Below are 19,003 nucleotides of genomic sequence, written 5' to 3' on the forward strand. Positions count from 1 at the left end.
CTTTAGCAACCTAAGTTAGTAGCGACACCCTAACTACACGACGGCCTTACTAGTACGTTATAGCTTCTAGTTTTCGCTATTTACAATGCCATATCATACCGGTACGTCCACACTCTTGACCTTCCAGTTCGTGTCAAGATGTAACGGCGACGAATGCTGTGACGATACAACGCACACAAAATGAAACGGCTGACCGTTACAGAGATTAACATGACGTGGCACTTTCCTGGGTCAGTTCGACAATGTACGCGTTGGCAAGCTTGGTGAATTCGGCCATGTGGTTGTAGTCGATGGTCTCAAGCGTGTCGTTCGAGGTGTGGATGTTCTTGTTCAAGTCCTTGGAGTCGGTTTCAAACGGCATCGACCCGGGGTACCCCGTCTTGTTCCACGAGAAATGGTCCGAGCAGCCGTAGCCACACGTTGAGTGGGACACGGGGATGTCCAAATACGACTTGATCAGCGTCTCCAAGAACGTGTTGAGGTCCTTGTTGGTGAAGTCCGTGATCAAACTCACGACGGGCGTCGTGCCGGGGCGTACCCACCCCGTCATGTCCTGCTGCATTTGCGCGTACACGGGTTTGTTGGCCGTAGCGTACTCCGTGGCGACTTCCTTGGACCCGAGCAAGCCCCATTCTTCGGCAGAGTACCAGTGGAATTCCACAGGTCGGACGGGGGTCCACTCGGGGGTCGCCAGCAAGTACTTGAGCGATTCCAAGATGGTCACGGTGCCCGACCCATCGTCGTCTGCCCCCGGTGCAATGTCGCGTTTCACAGGGTCCTTCCAGTCTTTCCAGTTGATCGAGTCTTGATGCGCACTCACAATGACAATGTCATTTTTGGGGGTTACGGCTGTAGGCTCGACGCGGGCGATCACAGAGTACTGGCCCCACGCGTGGTTGAACTTTCGCACCGTTACGTTGACGTTCGAGTTGCCGGTGGTTGCCACCGCCTTGACCACTTGGTCGTAGATCCAACCGCAAGACTGCTTGCCTTCGGTCGTGTTGTAAATGCGGTTCTTGAACTGGTTCACAAAGCTTTCTAACGACAACTTCAAGTCACTGGTTTGAATCTTGGCGTTAAGCGCCCGCACGAGCTGGGGGTACGTGGCCACCGACGGATACGGGGAGATCCCTTGGACGTGAATTTCCTGGGCCTGTCGGGCCGCCCCCAGGTCAAACACGTGCTGCCAGTCCCCGTCAGTGTCATCCAAAAACCCGATATCACGAAGGGCAAGATCAGCCACTTGGTCGTCAGTCATCCATTCGGCGCGGTCGTCGGCGAGCCGAATTAGCCGCTTCCCGTCATGTTGCGTGGAGGCAAATATGACGGCTGCGGCAGCTGAGAGTAGCGTGAACTTCATGGCACACACTGGGAAGATGGACTCGGTAAATTGGAAAATGACCACTGAAGCTAGAAATTGAGTTCGAAGTGGGTGCTTCCTTGGGTTTGCTGGATTCATTGCGATAACAATAGCAATACTGTAAGGTGTATGACACTGGGGTGTTGGAGTTGTTGGACCTAGTTATGAATGTTCGTAAGGTATTCTTTGTGGAAGGTTGTCAGTAGAACGTAATAATAGAATCGATTGACCCGATGTATACTCATTGTCATGGGAAATCGGTTAGAAAAGGTTAGTTCGTTCCATGATCAGTCAAGTGCTTCGTCAAACAGGTCGTCGAACCAGAAATCTGTGCGTAGAACTCTTCGTCAACCCAAATACACGCACTCCGGAGTACCATGCCCAGATCACGTTGACATATCCCATAAGTTAATCACATTCACTGGTTTAGTTCGGCAAGCAGCTAAAGTTACTGGAGTCGCGCACCTAACTTACCAAGCTAACAGTAAACAACATTCCCCTCTCGCCTTCAACCTAGTACGTATCCCCCACCCGCCCCCCTCAAGCTCAACTCAGACTATATCCATTCAATACAAAGGTTCGCCACCGACTCGGGCTGTTCATGTCGTTTGTCGTGTCGGCGGCGCTGTTTCCTGGCCGCCGCCTACGAAATCCGCCAAGACGGCTATACCAGTGGGGGGGCTCATGCAAATGCGGTCACAGCGATCGTCGCGTTGGTGTTGCTCGTGGCATCCGTCGCTGATACAGTGATTCAGTTGTACGTGTTCACCCCAGACGAATTCGAACACGTCGACGCCCCAACTGCGTGTGGTTCCTGTGGCTAGTTGATACGAGTGTTCGCTAGCAGTATCGTGTGTATGTGATCATTCCCCTGGCTCAGAGTGTCGCAACGGGGGGGCTCGTAGGGGGTGCACCCCCTTCGTCCCGATGTGAGTGGTCGCGTTGCACGTTGTGTATCTTGGGGAGGGTGGTGTACACCAACATGTACACGGGTCGGTTTCACGTGCTTGTGATCGTGGGAATGGAAGGCTGCATTGTTCTGACATGGTCATTGGTATCGATTGCAGCCATGGTGCTTACCCCAACCACATCGATTGCTGCAAAAACAGTAAGGTATGTGGTCGTCGTGCTGTGGATTCTGGTGCCCGTCGCCATCTTGGTGTACCTAGTCATGCTCGTGTGGTCGGCGTGTGCGTCATACTCCCCCATCCAACGACATCCAGAACTCAATCGCCATTGGAACGATCCCAACTACATGGCAGATTAACAACCAAGATCAACACCAGCAGTACTGTACCATACCCCCAGCCCCACGCCGGCCCATAACGTTATATTGGAGTCGTCGATCGCTCCAGTGTGTATATTGAACATGGATTTATTATACTCACGCCGATTCTGACATGTAATCGCAAGAGTAACTCGGACTGTGGAACTGCTGTTTGCACTGGGTTTTCAGGTGGTACTGTACATTACGTTCTACTTCGTTAAACGCACGATCGCAGCAATCTTGTTACTAGTCTATAACGTAAACGCACGATCGCAGCAATCTTGTTACTAGTATGAACATCGACTTTACATCATTTTATTAGCGGGGTAGACGGAATTTGAAAGTTTCCGAGTTGTTTCTTGCATCGCCCTCGTTGATAGCTGTGATTCAGACTAGCCGGTTTGGGGGCGATAGGCTACACTCGTGTTGGTGTCGTAACAAGGCTGATATGGGGTACTAAGAAGGTACGTTTAGGCATTGACGAAAAAAGGAGTTGTTTGTTTGGTGTTGGTTGGCAGTGTTAACATCCCTAGGGGTACTCCAAACTCTCCACTTGATCTGCCTCGTGGTGAAAGTCAAAGCCACAACAGGCCAAGTCGTAGCCATGGCGGTCCATGGCATACGGACGGTATATTTAATCTAACGTTGCTGGCAGAATCGGATCGGGGGTCGATTTATAAGCTGTTTGCTATGGACGAACGCAGCCAACGCAATGCAACCGTGAGCCAAAACAGCACCGATTGCTACGTGCGCAGCTTGAGTGCGACGATGCACCTGCATGTAGCGCAAACGATTTCGGTCCGACGTTGATGCTGCTGCTGTCGTCGACACTACAACGTCGGGCCATCAGCTCCTCAGTTAACCTCCCAGCCGACACCTCAACCAACCCCTCAACCTACACCTGAAGCAACCCTCCCCTGAATTGAAAACGCAGTTATCACTGCAGCCGACCCCTCAATCAACTCCTGGACCTACTCCACGGCCTAGCCAGCCCCCTGTCAACCCCCCAATCAATTCCTGCGTCTACTCCTGCACCTGTGATGTCTACAGACGCCAAGCCAGTGGCAAGCAGGAGACGCAGTGCCGACGACTCGTCATGCTTCTGCTACTGTACTGGTTCACAACGATCAGGCTACAGTAACAAACTTTCCGATCGCTGTGTGATTGATTACTGTACTCACCCAAACCTCTGTCACACTATTTAGAGTGCGCTTTATACGGCGGATCCGGATACGAACCATGTACTTCGAGGTAGGAGAGTAACACAGTGGATTGCATTTTTCCACGTGGACAAAATGAGCATGTCCGGCCATGCGCACGCGGCGCGGGATTCGTATGCGTCTCAGGCAGCGAAATGGAAGAACACGACGGATTCGCCATGGAAGTCGGGCGGCACGTCGTCCACTGCATCTAGCTCTATCTCGGAACTCGTGCTCATCTCGGAGCTGTGTTCGTCGGTCGGCCAAACGTCATTCCCACCGCGGGATGCACTCAACACGTTCCTGCGCCACATCCACACGCTCGATCACACGTACGTCTGTGAATTGCTGGAATTCAAGCTGGAAGATTCGTTGTGGCAAGTTGTCGCGCGCGCGTTGGCCGTGCTGGACGCGCTCTTTACCACGGCGGCTGCAACCGCGTACCTCGACTACTTTTCCGCGCGCAAGGGTCTGATCGATCACTTGACGCGACATGCCAAGCAAACGGTCAAGTCCAGGGCCGAGAAGGTCTACATTGCGCTTGACACACATGTACCCACACCGACCGAGGACGACGTAGCCGCCTTCAACGAGGCCAGGTATGACGACCACCCGCCGCCGCCACCGTATCACTGGGCGACGCCGCCATCGTCTCATCGTCAAAGCAGCCTTTCGTCTGAAATGCGCAGCCGCAGCAGAAGCAGCAGCTCTAACGTCCTGCATATGAACCCATCGCCACGAGTCTCGCACCAGCATCCAATGACCTCGGAACGAGCGTCCATACCTACTTCACCAAGCCAGGACCGTAATTCCTTTCCATCTCCCCGCCACACTCCGTCGACGTTCTGCCCGCCTACACAAGTCGACCTCTTGCTCGGCTCGCCCATCCACTCCCACCAGCAACCACCATGTCCACCTTCATCTCTCTTTGCATCATTGACAGTCACACCTTCCTCGCGTACTTGCTACGAGTCCACAACCTCCGCGGCCCCGTCTGCCTTCTCGTTCCTGTCTGCCCCATCCTCAGCATCGCCTTCCTGGGCACCGCCATTCCACTCGTCTTTTAGCTTGCCGAATACAGCACCACCACCATCCTCCCCCTCCCATCAACAGAGTGAGGCGTGGCCGACGCAGGGACCGCCGCCGTCTTCTTCGATGGGGTTTCTCACGCCACCGCCGTCGCCCCCGTCCAACACATCCTCGTCGTCGTCGTCGTCGGCATCCCAGTGTTCGACTGCTACGTCGGCCTTCTCGTTTCTCCAACGATCATCCCCAGCGCATCTGACTCAAACCCAGGCTTCCGCTACGTATGCAGTGCCCCCGAACCCCCCGTCTATATCGGGGTTTTCATTTCTGTCTGGCCCGACCTCCATGTCCCCCAAGGTAGTAAGTAGTACTAGCATTATTTATCATTCGACTAGGATGATTCATATCAAGGATATTTCCACGTGGTTTCGTCATACAAGAGTCCTGATAGTTTTTTAACGCCAAAACCGTTCAATTTGGAATGGTTCACCTTGAATCTATGTATATATATATATCTACCAACTGATATGAACGAATACAAGTAATCCAAGTCGGAACAGCTATTATATATGTACCACGTCGTCCAAATATGTATCTCTTTTACTAGTATTCTGTTTGGTGATTTTAAAAAGATAGTGTTTTGTATATTAAATGTTGTAATACCACACCCGAAATCATATTGTCATATTATTACAGTACCCAAAATGTGGACTTTTGTGCGAATTCTTTGCCAAATCCATCGTTCGATTCGTTGTCCTGATTTTTGTATGGAACGAATGTCGAGTATCACACTAATTTCAGTCACACACACTACTTCAATGTTGCATTCATTCGTCCACGAGTGAATTTGATTCGCCACTGGAAAAGTGTTGTGGGTTATATTGATTGGTCGATCAAAATTGTCTGTCGATTTGGTTCTTCTGCTCCTTGGATGGACCCCCCACTTGAATTTTTCGAATCGACTTTATATGATCATCATCATCATAATAGTATTTTGACATTCGTAGCACCTTCCGACATCCACGTCGGACCGCATCCACGATGCGTTTGCCGATCTCACCTGTGACACTGTCGTACATGACGACGATACATTTGCGTATAACGACGCCGACGGCAGTTTGCAGTCGGACTCGCGCAGCGCCACGTCGGACGACGAGTACCCCCCCCAGCCCCCTCCCCCCATATCCGCTCGAGAAGAATTCGACACGCTCAAGAAGGCGGGGCTGGCGCGCGAAGTGATTTTGGAGGTCGAACTGCCTGCGGGGCCGATGGGGATCATCCTGGACCGGACGTCGCCGGATGCGGCCATCCTAGCGCAGTACGCGCCCCTTCCCACGGGTGGCAAAGGGTTCGTGGAGCTGCACCCGGCCATCGTCCCCGGCTGCCTCCTCGTAGCCCTCAATGGCAACTCGATCGAGCACTTGGCGCTGCCAGAGCTCGGGCCCGTCCTCGCGGCCGCCACGACCTACCGCCGCGTGCTCACGTTCAAAAAGTTCATGGTCGGATCTCGCGTCATGCACCCGACTAAGCTTGGAACGGTATACGTTCCCCCTCAAGACATAATTCATCACACATCGCCTTCGAAAACAGAAGCATCATCGCCGTCGTCGTCAGCGTCGTCCGGCCCTCCAGCCGCCGCGTCATTATCCGGACACAACCCCCCCCCTCAAGGAACGACCGGTCGCGTGGTTCCCACTACGGCCAACCAATATGCGACGACGTCCGCGTTTAGTTTTATGCAAACGTCTCCAGTAACGCCCCCACCACAGTACGAGCCAGTAGATGACCCTGTGACAACGTCGGCGTTTGGGTTTATGAAGGCGGCGCCACGAGCTCATCCCCACGGACAAATACCTCCATCGTCGTCGGGCTCTGCGTTTTCATTCATGTGATACAGTCACACGAGTGTATGTATGCCCACCAACTAACTCCGGAGTAGTATATTGATATTGATATTACGCTGTAAAGTTAACGTCACTCAGCGGGCACTTGATGGCCTCGGCCGCGCACTAAAAAGCTGCGTTTGTAGCTATTGTATGTGTGGCGGGCTCCAAGGAAGCGGTGTGGTTAGGCTGCTGGAGGTGGGTTTCCACGGTCGGGGAGTGGGGTGTCGCGGAGGCCGAATCGGCGGGGGAATGCTGCCCGTGGGTGGTAGTGCGGAGCAGCGGCGGGAGTGCCGGAGTCGTGTCTGGGCCTGCAGGTGGGCACGGCATGCGGCGATCATGGCCACGTTGGGCCACCAACTAACTACCTACGGTAGTATATGCCCCTACTACTACTTACGCTAGTAGAGACGCTTTGTCGCGTGGGCTGTGGAGTACTATATGATTCGTGTTGTTGACTGAACAGCATTTGACGCCCTCGTTCGAATAAACAATACCCTAAACGATACTCCCAGTATCTTCTCAACTTGCAAGGCAGGGACTAGGTGGGATACATATATGATGTTTTGGTTGATGTCGTCGATACCATAGTACACACAGATTTAAACGAATAACCAAGCATGACATTCCGGCTTCGATAAAAAACCCAGTGTTCGAAGGGGTAGCGTCGGCGTTGCTGGACATGACAGACCACTAGTGCATGTTTACAATCCTTGCCCTTTGATATATAATCGCTGGTAATGTTGGACGGGAATAGCCACAACAATGACTTGTCATCAGTAGAGGAAGTCGTAGGTACTGTATGTAGTACGTCCAGCTAGTACGCGGCCGAGGCCATTAAGTGCCCGCTGAGTGATTTTAACTTTACAGCGTAATATCAATATCAATATACTGTATGTAGTACGTCCAAGATGATAGAGGTGTAATCGATGGCTTCAAAAAATTTGGTTAGATGTCACAAAGCGACATAGCCTAAACCATAAGAGTTTCCAACGCCGAAGCGCGATCTCGTCCTTGCCGAGGGAGATGCTAACCGTCTCTCGGTTCAACGAACACAATTTTCAAGTTGAAAATTAACGGTACCGGTCATTGCAATTGGTCCCGAGTTCAATCCCAGCTCACGTCGATTTTATACATACTGAAATCAAGTCTAAAATCCATCGATAATATCAAGCTTGATTGTTCACAACCAAATAAGAAGCAGCAACACGAGCTTTGCACGCGCATAGCCGTCGCCCACCACCAGTCGACTCTCCACGTACAACAGGTCTTTACCTAGCATCATTTAGCAAATCGGACTTCGACAGGCAAACCCCATCCCTTTCTTCTGTTGCAAGCTATTTCGGGAAATAATCCTAGTGCAAACTATGCTACAGCTCAAATAAGCCCTTGAAGACAGTTTAATATCCTTTGATCATGAGGCATGTGCGTTTATTATGCAGCTATAAGACAGCTATCCCCCAGTCGGTTTACCACGCCATCGCTTTGTTGCTCAGACGGGGGACTGGCAAACGTTGGGGGGGCAGCGACCACCCAGTCGCAGAACCGGTCCGTGTTGTCGAAACTTTCCGTGTTGACAAATTTGCCCAAGTCTTTGGCTGTGGTTTGGATGTTTCTGTCGTTGCGGAGCACTTGGGTTACGAGTTTGGCTACGTACGACCCATAGAGGGACCCCTTGTGCACCACGGCGGGGGCCACCCCCAGAGCTACCATGTTGTTGGCGTGGTGGAATTGATCCATGATTACAGGACACGGAATCTGTGGCACGCCTACATGTATGTATAACGTTAATGGGGACCGCAACTTAACATATATATATATGTTTAAGGTAGATGATATTGACAGGTACACAAACAGGAGGGGGGGGTCTTACCACTGCGTAGTGCGATGGTGGTGGTGCTAAAGCCACCGTGGTGCACAATGCAGCTCATTTGAGGAAACAACCACAAACGGGGAGCTGACGTTTCGACGCAAATAGTGTTGTATGGTACTGGACCAGTGCTGCACAGGGGGGAGGCATGAATTCCGCCCAGCTAGCGGCAACCACAGCGCGACACTTGACGGCGTGGCACACGTGAAGGGCGAGTTGCAGCAACGGCAACGGCTCCATGGTCGGCATCTCGCCAAACCCAATGTAAATCACGGGCAATGTTGTCCTTGTTTTGAGGAATCGCTAGGGGGAAATGAAACGTACGTCGCAGTGTTCACAACACGCCCTTAGGTACATGCTATTTCGGGCAGCACGTACTTGCAAGGACGTGGACGACCCTGGATGCTGCTGCTTTGGAGGGGGATTGTATCTACTGCCGCTGCTGCTATTGATGTTAGCCATTGTCGTGGAGGCTGGTGGGATGGTGGCGGGGGGCGAGGCAGTAGTAGTTGGAAAGAGAAAACCCCCGTACACGACTTTGTGTGGAGGGTAATCAGCAGGTACTTGTCGTTTAGGGCCACAGAGCAACAAAGAGCTGGCATTGTAGATAGTGATGTTGTCATTGGTTTGCATAGCGTGGACGATACCGAGGGGGGATGTGATGGGGGGCAGCCCCAGCGTGTGTCGCCGCCACTTGTTGATATGCTTGCGTTGCTGAAGCCATCCCTTGGACGCAACGATCGAGTGTGACCAGTGATTGGAGCAAAGAAACCCGAACGGCACGCCGGCTAGCACCCAGTGGGGAAACTCGTTGGTCGGGAGGGGACATGTGCCGAGGAATAGCGGTACCCACTTCAGCCCGTGCTTTTCGGCAACGCTGTACGTCTGCGCGATCGACAGCACCCCCCCGCACACGACCACGTCCGCTCCTGCCAACGCAGAAACATACGACGCCAATACATCGTCTATATTGAACCGATCGTTCCACTCGGTGAGCATCTCTAGGCATTTCATGGACCTCGCCACTCGAAAACGGTGCTGGAACTCAATGTCAAACAGACCTCCGAACACGTCGCCTGCAATCGGGGCAAACGGGAGGCCAAACTCTGCCGTGACCAGCGCCTTGAGACGCGCTTCCGTCGCGATGGTGACGTCGTAACCGCGGGCTGTGAGGGCTTGCCCTAAGATGCAGTACGGCTGCACGTCGCCACGGGGTCCCACCACGACGATGACGATGCGGCGCCGGGGAGTGGAGGACGTGTGGGGGGGCTGCTGGGTGGTGGTAGATGGTGGCATGTCGGCGTAATAGTTAGTTTGAATCGACAAAGTCAACCGATGTGGTTTCGAAATGGCAAAATCCAAAGTGACTGTAGTGGATGTGAAAATCGCCGGGGGCGGCCACCTCTATTATTTCCGTGTCGCAGTTTTATATGGTATGCGAGATCAGGACCTGGTTTGGTGGAATTGACAGAAGTACGTCAGTGAAATGTATCGACCATGGCCTGCGCAAACAACAGTAAACTGACGCACGCTCTGGCTTCAAGTAGATGTCGTTGGAGTATAGAATACCTGCGGACATTCAAGGATCGTTTGGATTGCAAGTGGACTGTACCTGGAATGGTGCATTGGTTCCAATGGTGGGATGAAGCTGGGGTTAGTGGTAGGTTTTGGCGATAATCCGCAGCGGCAGCAACAGAGTTGATGGCTAGGAACTCGGTCTCCCAGAAGGTGACATCACGAGAGTATATCAGTAGATGAGAGTGCAAATGCATGAGGGTATAACCCTTGCGATCTCCACGCTGACGCCCCTACGACCCCGAAACAAAAGAAGACCGCTACTGTAGCCGGTGGCAGAGGCCGCAGCTGAAGGATGATAAGGGCACAGTCGCAGCCCCTTCTCGCACAATATTCAACTGTGTTTGGTGTGTCTAATGGAAGTACAGCAGCGCAAGTATCTTGTGCTGCTGCCTTGAACCTTCGCGAACTGTTCGTACAAGTATTATGAACTGCACGAGTACGTACATACTGTAGTACTTCAGTAGATGAATTTGTGTCGAGGTGCTCAAGAATAGGAGAGATACTATAATTCTAGAAAACATGAATAGATATATTTGGTTCAAAACGTTTTTAAACTTGGTCTATGCTACGCAGTATACTTTTAATATAATTAGTCGTATTTGATGTGATATTTGCCAGTTACATACAAAATACGTTTGCATTTCAAGTTTCCCCAACATGCATTTTCGTGGCATCACGACAACATTTTGGATTGTGGCTCAGTTTCCATCGCACAAGCCCAATGCAGCTACTTACATATGTAGCCTTCACTTACACCTGCTACTACTACTACATGCATGTACAGCACCCCTAACGCATCGTTTCCTAATTTAACACAGGATGGCCAGTAGTACTGGATAACTTCTGTATGATCTGGCCACCGCGACTGTATCATTCCAAAGTCCGATCGACTAAATCCACCAACGGAGAATAAGCACTGTGTAGTAGTTTGCCATTAGAAAAGCACCAAAATGGAGATATTCTACGACACGATCAGCGGCATAAGCAACCACTACTACGTCGTCCCGTGGTGGCCAACGTCAATGGCATCAGCATAGATGAATGGCTTGTGGCACGGTCACCTGAACATTAATACATGTAATCATGTAGTAGTACTACAGTTACTGGCAGTACCAATGAGGGGCAACTTTACCGAACTTTGTAAGTTCAAGTTGCATCGAATATTGATCAAACAACTACGATTATGTGGCTGTTGGATGTGGCGGACGTGATAGAGTTCAATCTGATGGACTGGAGCGACATCCAGACCAGTGATTCCATTAACATTATGGTAAGTTTACTTTCGAACATTTCGCAAGGGAAAACAGCGAAGTCATAGACATGTTGTGATGTAAATGACCATGTCTAGTGATGCGAAAGCCAACATGGTGCCGTACCGGTACATATCTCTTGATAATAAACTCGCGTTTCCAATGTTCATCGTCTCGCCTTCCCAGTGTGAATCATCGATAAACAAGTCCGAGCCACAGTAATTGGACGATAAGCGACGATACCACGTACATACATGCCACGTTGAAGTAAGAGATTGAGTTTGTAAGTGCAATCTCAGCCCAACACTGTCCACGTTTACATTCAATAAACGACGATTCATGGCACGAGTATACCATGGTTGGCCCACATCCCAGTCGTGTCGTGTGGATTTGAACCCTCGATGTAAACTGCCTACTACTGTATACTAGTAAACTCTTTTGCTATTAGTTTATCGTGTGTTCCTCTTAATTTTGATAACAATTTTTTAAAATAGTGTATTCTAATGTTACTATTTTACTACGTAGTAATAGTAATTGAACGATGTCAAATGGTATTAAAATACCATTTGACATGGTTCAATATTATCATTGTGAGGGATATACTACGGACGATTTGATTGGCCACGTCCCCTGCCTCGACTGTGGGGATAATCCTCATCATTTCAAGACCCAACATCGTCTCCGCAACACCATGGACTTCGCGCACTTGCTCCCGCCTACATGGAAGAAGAACGTTCAGCTTTGGCTCGAAGATGACATCCCGTCCTATGACGTTGGTGGCTTTGTCGTTGGTGGTAGGTTACTAACTACCCCTGTGTATCACTCAGCCCACAAACCATACCAACTCCATGGCGTATCTGACCTCTATCGACATCATGGTAGAGACCGACCAAGTAGCATACTTGCTCGGCAAGTCGCATGGCGTGCTCGCTGGCGTTCCCTTCTTCACAGGTACAACACACAAAGGATTTTGCCGGGCAAATATGTATACATTCGATGGATGCATGCATAATACCTTTGAGAAACTCACCAATGTTTTTTGTAGCTGTGTTCGAAGCGGTCGACTGCAAAGTGGAGTGGCAGGTTCCCGAAGGGTCCGTGATTGATCCATCGACCGTCGCGTCGGGGAAGGTCGTGGTGGCCAAAGTGTCTGGCAAGTGCCGCAACATTCTCTTGGGCGAACGCACTGCACTCAACATTCTCACGCGCGCCAGTGGTATTGCCACCCAAGTACGTCTTGCATTTCTTCGATTCAGTTCTCGTTAACTACTAACGACAACAACTGCGATGGACTAATCAACGCTTGGTCATTGCAGGCTTCCGCGGCGGTCAAGGTGGCGCGCGGACTGGGCTGGCACGGACACGTGGCCGGTACACGCAAGACCACGCCTGGCTTTCGTGTGGTGGAGAAGTACGCGTTGTTGGTGGCTGGGGCCAGCACCCATCGCAACGATCTGTCCCAAATGGTCATGCTCAAAGGTAAGGTTACGTTTCTGCGAAGCCAAAATAGGGACATACTGAAAGTTCCTCACACTAATTGTGAATTCACACACACCAATTACAGGTTCCTGGGTGGAACTTTCGAACAATTTCTGATTGGGTGACTGACTTTTGTTCTGCCTATGCTTGTGCACTTCAACTTGGTGACGTGGCATGATCCTAGACAACCACGTGTGGGCATCCGGCAGCATCACGAACGCGGTCAAGAAGGCCAAGACGGCCGCGGGGTTTTCAATGAAGATTGAAGTCGAATGCCGCAAGCTGGAAGAGGCTGTCGAAGCGGTACGACTGCCTGATGACGTAATCCCTTCACATCACATACTGAGTAGGCGCATGCTGGCGCCGATATTGTCATGCTCGACAACTTTGAGCCCCCGCAACTCAAGCAAGTGGCGGCCACGTTGAAGCAACAGTTCCCGCACCTGTTGATCGAAGCCAGCGGTGGCATCACTATCGACACGATGGGCGACTATGTATCTCCTCATGTGGACATCATCAGCCAGGGCAAACTGACCCAAGGTATGTCGATATATACAACATGGAATGATGAGATATGACATTGAAGTTCAACGTGAATGTAGGGTATGGGTTTGTGGACTTTTCGTTGAAGATTCAAAAAAGCGAAGGCATTCTCGCCGACTAATAAGTGTGTTGGTTGTTAGTAGTGCTAGACAAGAATCAAATGTAGTACTACTACAACTACTCGTACGTTTATTTTGGCAGAGTCCATACAGCTTGGCGCAGTTGCATGATTGAGAACAGCAGAGGCGATCTCTACTACAGTAATTAGTAGCCATAATTTCTTCACAAAGTACAACGGATGAGCCAGGAAATTTCACGATTTCATCCAGCCTACATGTACTTTTTGTCCTGTGGGTTCGTTCAATCTACATACTTGAGAACAGTATATAGATACTAGTAATACTACCTCCATCCGAAAAAGAATGTACGACTTCATGAATCAAACTATACCATTAGGGCCCGTCTGGATGCCACCCACCAATATTATGGGATATTGGAATATTGAATAAAACACATTTTTCGACATTGCAGGAAATTCTTGGGTTTCAAGATCCAAGAATGATTTTGGGTGGTGTGTCTGGATGCCATAGAATTAAAGAAAGTTCGGAAATGAACAGCCAATCAGAGGATAGTTTAGACGTCCAGATCCGAAACCGTCTCTGTCATTTGGCGCGCAACTCCGAACGCAAGATGGACGACGGAAGGGCCAGTTGGGACGACGAGAAAGACTTCACCTGGATGAAGGAAATGATTCACCAGGTGCATGTGCTGGGCAAGCGAGCCAACAGTGGCTTCAAGCGAGAAGATTGGCATGCCGCAACAACGAAACTCAACTCCGACCACGCTGTCATCTACACGAAAGAACAAGGCAAGTCGAGAAGCGCCGAGATGAAGAAGCAATACGCGCAGGTTTCACAGATTACGAAGACGTCTGGTATTGGGTTCGAGGCGGCAACGTGCCGGTTCATTTGCTTGGATGGGTCGTGGGCGCACGCGGCGGCGGATGGGCCATCGACGTAGGAAGGCAACCACGGTGGCCTTTCTCATTCCGAAATGCCCCACAATTCAACGCGCACTGTCAATATCGTCAAAATATTCTACTCATGAGTAGAATATTATTTCTTGTGGTTTTCACGATATTTCTGATAAAATTATGGAATATAACTCGGTCAAGAAATGGCATCCAGACACGCCAAATTGAAGTCGCTGAGATTCTTGAATATTTTGCAAAATTATCGCGATATTTCTCAATAAAAGTGGTATCCAGACGGGCCCTTAGAACCAGGAGAGTGTGTGAGCGTAATAAAATACAACGTAGTACTAGAATACTAGTAGTAGATATTAATAGTATCCTATTTCGAACGCTATACATTATAGTATTCCATTTTCTCATCGTCATCAATGACCACGAGCTAAAAAATTACTTGGAGAGTTTACATCGCAAATACGACTGTCGTACTGTACTAAATGGATTGTGGTGGCAGTGTAGGTTACTACTCGAGTACACAATAACAATAACCCAACTTGTACTCGTACTGTAGTACATACTGTACTTTTTCAACCTGAGACCTGTTGATGGCACTTGAGTCTGTCAGTAGCATGCCGTTGCCACTCGACCGGCAACGCCACTTCGTCGTCCACAGCCATGAGCCGCACCAGTTCAAGCCCCGCCCGTGCAATGCTATCATGCAAATGATTCTGCTGGGGACACTTCTCACGATCGAGTCCTTCGATACACGCCAAGAACACGCCCAAAAGACTCACTTGATATGCCCTATCATCACAAACAAGAGTGAGATATCCTCGTATACGATATATATTGGATACTGACCGACGAGTCATTGGCGGCGGCGGTGTGAGGCGGAAGAGGTATTCGATGCAGGACAGTGACGCGGGCGTGTCGACGGAACGTCGAACGTCATGGGTATCAGTTGAAGAGCCAGCCAGAACCATCCAGTTACACAATAGTGTGATCGTCAACGGGGCAAACCTCGCCGCTGTTGTGCTATGGGAAAAGTGGGAATTAATACTATTATATGACATAGTAACGTTATACGTTATCGATGTACTAGTCAATTAGTACTCCGGAGTACGAATTTCCAGTGAATTTCGTATTGTGGCGTGGTTTCTCGTTGGAATTTAAATCGATTTGATTGGCTACCCCCGATGAACTCAAAATTATTAGCCAATCAAAACCATCTCAATGAATTCAACCTATCAGATCGATTGTGGATCGGTTTGGTCGGCGCGATTTGATTGCACCCCTTCCCCAAATTTGTATCAAATCAACAATATACTAGTAGTATGCATTTGCTACAAAATGCCCAACTATTTGCGTCATACAACCGATCGCAAATCTCGCCGCAAGAAATAATTTCATTGGCGTTCCCCATTTGCACAAAGGAAAATGAAAAATAATATAGCCAATCAGCGACAAGCATATTCAGATCGACCAATGGGAACGAATCGCGATGGGATTATTTTGGGGTCCCGAAATTCAAACTACTAAATATCACTTATCAATAATATATATAGAGAGACTACACATGCACTGTACCGGTGTTGCTGCAACCATGCAAACGGTGTGGTGGGGTGATGGACGACAACGTCCTTGGTCGAACTCTGGTGGATGGCTTCGACGAATGACGTGGCAAACCCAGAGAGCTCCACGTGTATTGTGGGACATTGCACTGCATAGATGGCCACGAGCGAGTTCAACCAGGATGCCTTCACAGCTTCTTCATGATCATTGGTAACGATGGAAGCATCGTCATGTTTGACGGGGCGTGGAGACGGTGGACAAAGTACGCGGCAGCATGTAGCGTGAATCCACCGAGTGTCTTGAGCCACCTGCCACCACGTCCGTGCCGTCATCCCCCCCGCCTACGAACGATCAGGAGTGTAGGTCTCTTTGGATTTACTCAACCACGACAATCACTCACGGCCTCGATTTGCACGAACGAACGATCGGGAGTGATGGTAAAACCAGCCAACGACTGCACACACTCGAGCATCCGATGCGTTGGGTACACGTCGAGCAATCTAAAGCAAGATCAAGTGGGGTTCACGAGTGCTGGACGTAGAGGAACCTACTAACGAGGGACGTAGTAACGAAGGACCTATTAACGTACCGCTGGCAAACATCATGCACGACAACATGCAAGTGAGGGGCGTGTTGATACATTTCACGAAAAAGCAACTTGGTCTTGTCTAGTGTTGACATGTGTCCGTCGGATATTGGTTGGGATAAGCCAAGGAGGATGAATAGCATGGGGCGCAGCGGACTCACGTGGGCTTCCTGCAACCACGTAGCAATCTACAACGATGTGATCATGATGTGCACTTGAATCTTCCAGAAGACTGGCTACCTGGAGCTCCCATAGATGTGGAAATTGAGTCCACAAGTTGAATCGAGCTGGCAGCGACATGTCGTTCAAGTGACCAGTCAGTCGCGCCTCAAACGCCGCCGACAAGTCTGCGAGAGGGTGCTGGCACAACAACACGTTGGCGAGCTCGACAAAGAGCGCGGTGTCGTCGACGTCGTCGGCCAACAGTTGCTGTAGTTCCATCATCGTGGCGTCGGGAATAGTGTTGTCGCGATGTAGAAGGAGACTCAATACATGCTCCTTGACGAGATCGTAATGAGCTTGCAGGGATACTGCCCCGATGACTGCATTGAATGTCGACGGCGGTGCTGCTGCTACAGGTGGTCGGACACATGGCGGTTGGAGGCTGGCTTCGTACCATTCCAGGGTGTCTGCGATCGTCGCGTGCGTCCACTCCCGGACAACCGTCACGTCTGTGTCCAGCGCCAACGTGCACAGTCGCTGCATGCCTTCATGCACGTTGCTGTGCTTGACGTGGTCAACGATGTCATTGCACTCTGCCCATGTCGCTTCGTCGGCGGTGTCCATGATTCAACATGTGAATATTTTGGCGTTTCTGCGAATCCAAATCACGTATTTTGATCTAATCGTCGATAATTGGTTAAAATAGACCTTAATATTGTCAAGTCGATGCTCGCAGCAAAATCGGCACTCAATCGATATACGACCAATCAAAACCCAGAACGCAAATCAAGTGGCCAATCAAATCCACTCTTGCTCCATTTCAACATTGAATTAGTATGTGAATGAAATTAGTGTGATTCTGGACGATCTTTACATACAGTCAGGCAGTCCTTGCTGCCGAAGCCTTTGAGATGATGATGCCATCAATGCATTCAATTAGACTCCTAACGTTAGCGCCTACTACGACGACCGCACCAGGGACAAAGTACTGTTCGTCGAGCTTCACATTCCTCGAGACGACGCTCTACTTCTTCTCGTCCGCAATCCACCGCCGACCTGACGGATATATGCATGTGTTCTATCATCTCGCATAGTTCTATTCAGGTTGTTTAATCATACTACATCTCTCGGTGCTCACAAGAGTCCGCAGTCGACGACGACGATGTCGGTCAACGGCTTGCCCTTGACGCTGTACACGTTTTCGATCTTCCGCACCACGTCCATGCCTTCCACGACCTTGCCGAACGCGACGTTGCGGCCGTTCAAGTGGGGCATGGGCTTGCTCGTGATGAAGAACTGCGACCCGTTCGTGTTCACGCCCGAGTTGGCCATACCCAAGACGCCGGCTTCCGTGTAGCGCAACGCAAAGTTCTCGTCGTCAAAGTGGCGCGCGCCTGACGCCGTGACGCCGCCCTTGCCGTTGCCGGCGGTGATGTCGCCGCCAGTCACGTACTGGTTCTTCTGAACCAAGTGAAACGGAGTGTTCTTGTACTTGCCCGACGTCACGAGCTGCGAAAAGTTGTCGGCCGTCGCGGGAACAATATCTGACGCCAACTCGACGACGACCTTTTCGGGGTCGGTGTTGCCGATCTTCACCTCGAGGAACGCGCGGGGACGAGGCGTCGACGGCTCCGGCACAGCGAAGTCGTACGCAAGGGATGCCGCCTTCGGGGAATTGAGCTTCTTCACTGCCAAATGGTACCATCCCCAGCCTCGGGCGCCGGCACGGACCGGCGCGACCACGCACCCAACGATTTGCCGACGCATCTTCTTGCAAATTACGACTGGCAAAGAGCACGCCATCCATGACGACATTGGATTGGCTAAAATACAATTCACAACAAAGTTTGATTCGCGCACAAAATTCAATACTTTTAAGCTTATTGACCTATGACATCATTTATTTGGCCGATACACAGTATGTATCGGCCAAATAAATGATGTCATAGGTCATGGTAGGACATGGTAGGACAGTTATCCGGAATCCGGTTAAAATTTGTTATACGGATTTAACCGGTTGATGTTGTCCCGATCGTGCAGCCCCCCCACACATAAGGGCTGCTGACAAAAGTTTTAGGCGCCCCAAAGGCTCTTACGCTGGTCTATCATTGAACGGCATCGCACGTGTAGGGCTTTTCGCCACAAAAACCTGCGGTCGGTTTTGGAGGTCTGCCTTTAATGTGACGCATTCGACATTGAGGCAATGTGAACAATGGATGTATTTGAATTTTGAGCTGTACCGCATGCACTTTTTCGGC

At 50.4% G+C, this 19,003-nt stretch overlaps 8 protein-coding genes across 9 annotated transcripts; 4 read left to right on the plus strand and 4 right to left on the minus strand.

The window, feature by feature from the left end:
* Window positions 1-171: 171 nt before the first annotated feature.
* Window positions 172-1,414, minus strand: H257_10590 (hypothetical protein). The gene has a single exon (XM_009837187.1). It carries the CDS (start codon window positions 1,358-1,360, stop codon window positions 206-208), a length of 1,155 nt encoding a protein of 384 aa, XP_009835489.1. The 5' UTR covers window positions 1,361-1,414; the 3' UTR covers window positions 172-205.
* Window positions 1,415-2,342: 928 nt separating this feature from the next.
* On the plus strand, window positions 2,343-2,627 carry H257_10591 (hypothetical protein; the record flags this gene model as incomplete). The annotated part of the gene is made up of 1 exon (XM_009837188.1): window positions 2,343-2,627. One exon carries the CDS (start codon window positions 2,343-2,345, stop codon window positions 2,625-2,627), a length of 285 nt encoding a protein of 94 aa, XP_009835490.1.
* A 1,275-nt stretch (window positions 2,628-3,902) lies between these two features.
* Window positions 3,903-6,816, plus strand: H257_10592 (hypothetical protein). The gene is made up of 2 exons (XM_009837189.1): window positions 3,903-5,209; window positions 5,860-6,816. Exons 1-2 carry the CDS (start codon window positions 3,923-3,925, stop codon window positions 6,742-6,744), a joined length of 2,172 nt encoding a protein of 723 aa, XP_009835491.1. The 5' UTR covers window positions 3,903-3,922; the 3' UTR covers window positions 6,745-6,816.
* A 45-nt stretch (window positions 6,817-6,861) lies between these two features.
* Window positions 6,862-9,901, minus strand: H257_10593 (hypothetical protein; the record flags this gene model as incomplete). Its single annotated transcript, XM_009837190.1, has 5 exons — window positions 6,862-7,095; window positions 8,209-8,504; window positions 8,609-8,692; window positions 8,743-8,908; window positions 8,984-9,901. 5 exons carry the CDS (start codon window positions 9,899-9,901, stop codon window positions 6,862-6,864), a joined length of 1,698 nt encoding a protein of 565 aa, XP_009835492.1.
* Window positions 9,902-12,031: 2,130 nt separating this feature from the next.
* Window positions 12,032-13,654, plus strand: H257_10594 (nicotinate-nucleotide diphosphorylase (carboxylating)). Its single transcript, XM_009837191.1, has 7 exons — window positions 12,032-12,227; window positions 12,316-12,384; window positions 12,479-12,663; window positions 12,750-12,912; window positions 13,097-13,215; window positions 13,263-13,452; window positions 13,515-13,654. Exons 1-7 carry the CDS (start codon window positions 12,125-12,127, stop codon window positions 13,574-13,576), a joined length of 891 nt encoding a protein of 296 aa, XP_009835493.1. The 5' UTR covers window positions 12,032-12,124; the 3' UTR covers window positions 13,577-13,654.
* Window positions 13,655-14,070: 416 nt separating this feature from the next.
* Window positions 14,071-14,625, plus strand: H257_10595 (hypothetical protein). Its single transcript, XM_009837192.1, has one exon. The coding sequence runs from the start codon at window positions 14,146-14,148 to the stop codon at window positions 14,473-14,475; it is 330 nt and encodes a 109-aa protein (XP_009835494.1). The 5' UTR covers window positions 14,071-14,145; the 3' UTR covers window positions 14,476-14,625.
* A 256-nt stretch (window positions 14,626-14,881) lies between these two features.
* On the minus strand, window positions 14,882-17,449 carry H257_10596. 2 transcript variants are annotated; one of them, XM_009837193.1, is made up of 6 exons: window positions 16,824-17,449; window positions 16,587-16,771; window positions 16,398-16,497; window positions 16,013-16,338; window positions 15,287-15,460; window positions 14,882-15,229 (listed from the first exon to the last, which is right to left on the minus strand). In XM_009837193.1, exons 1-6 carry the CDS (start codon window positions 17,367-17,369, stop codon window positions 15,013-15,015), a joined length of 1,548 nt encoding a protein of 515 aa, XP_009835495.1. In that variant the 5' UTR covers window positions 17,370-17,449; the 3' UTR covers window positions 14,882-15,012. The 2 variants fall into 2 exon arrangements, with proteins under 2 accessions (XP_009835495.1, XP_009835496.1); XM_009837194.1 differs by having other exon boundaries at window positions 14,882-15,460; window positions 16,824-17,369.
* A 354-nt stretch (window positions 17,450-17,803) lies between these two features.
* H257_10597 (hypothetical protein) lies at window positions 17,804-18,519 on the minus strand. Its single transcript, XM_009837195.1, has one exon. The coding sequence runs from the start codon at window positions 18,510-18,512 to the stop codon at window positions 17,880-17,882; it is 633 nt and encodes a 210-aa protein (XP_009835497.1). The 5' UTR covers window positions 18,513-18,519; the 3' UTR covers window positions 17,804-17,879.
* Between the last annotated feature and the right edge of the window lie 484 nt (window positions 18,520-19,003).

The sequence above is a fragment of the Aphanomyces astaci genome, assembly GCF_000520075.1.
Source record: "Aphanomyces astaci strain APO3 unplaced genomic scaffold supercont1.29, whole genome shotgun sequence".
Classification (NCBI taxonomy): domain Eukaryota; phylum Oomycota; class Saprolegniomycetes; order Saprolegniales; family Verrucalvaceae; genus Aphanomyces; species Aphanomyces astaci.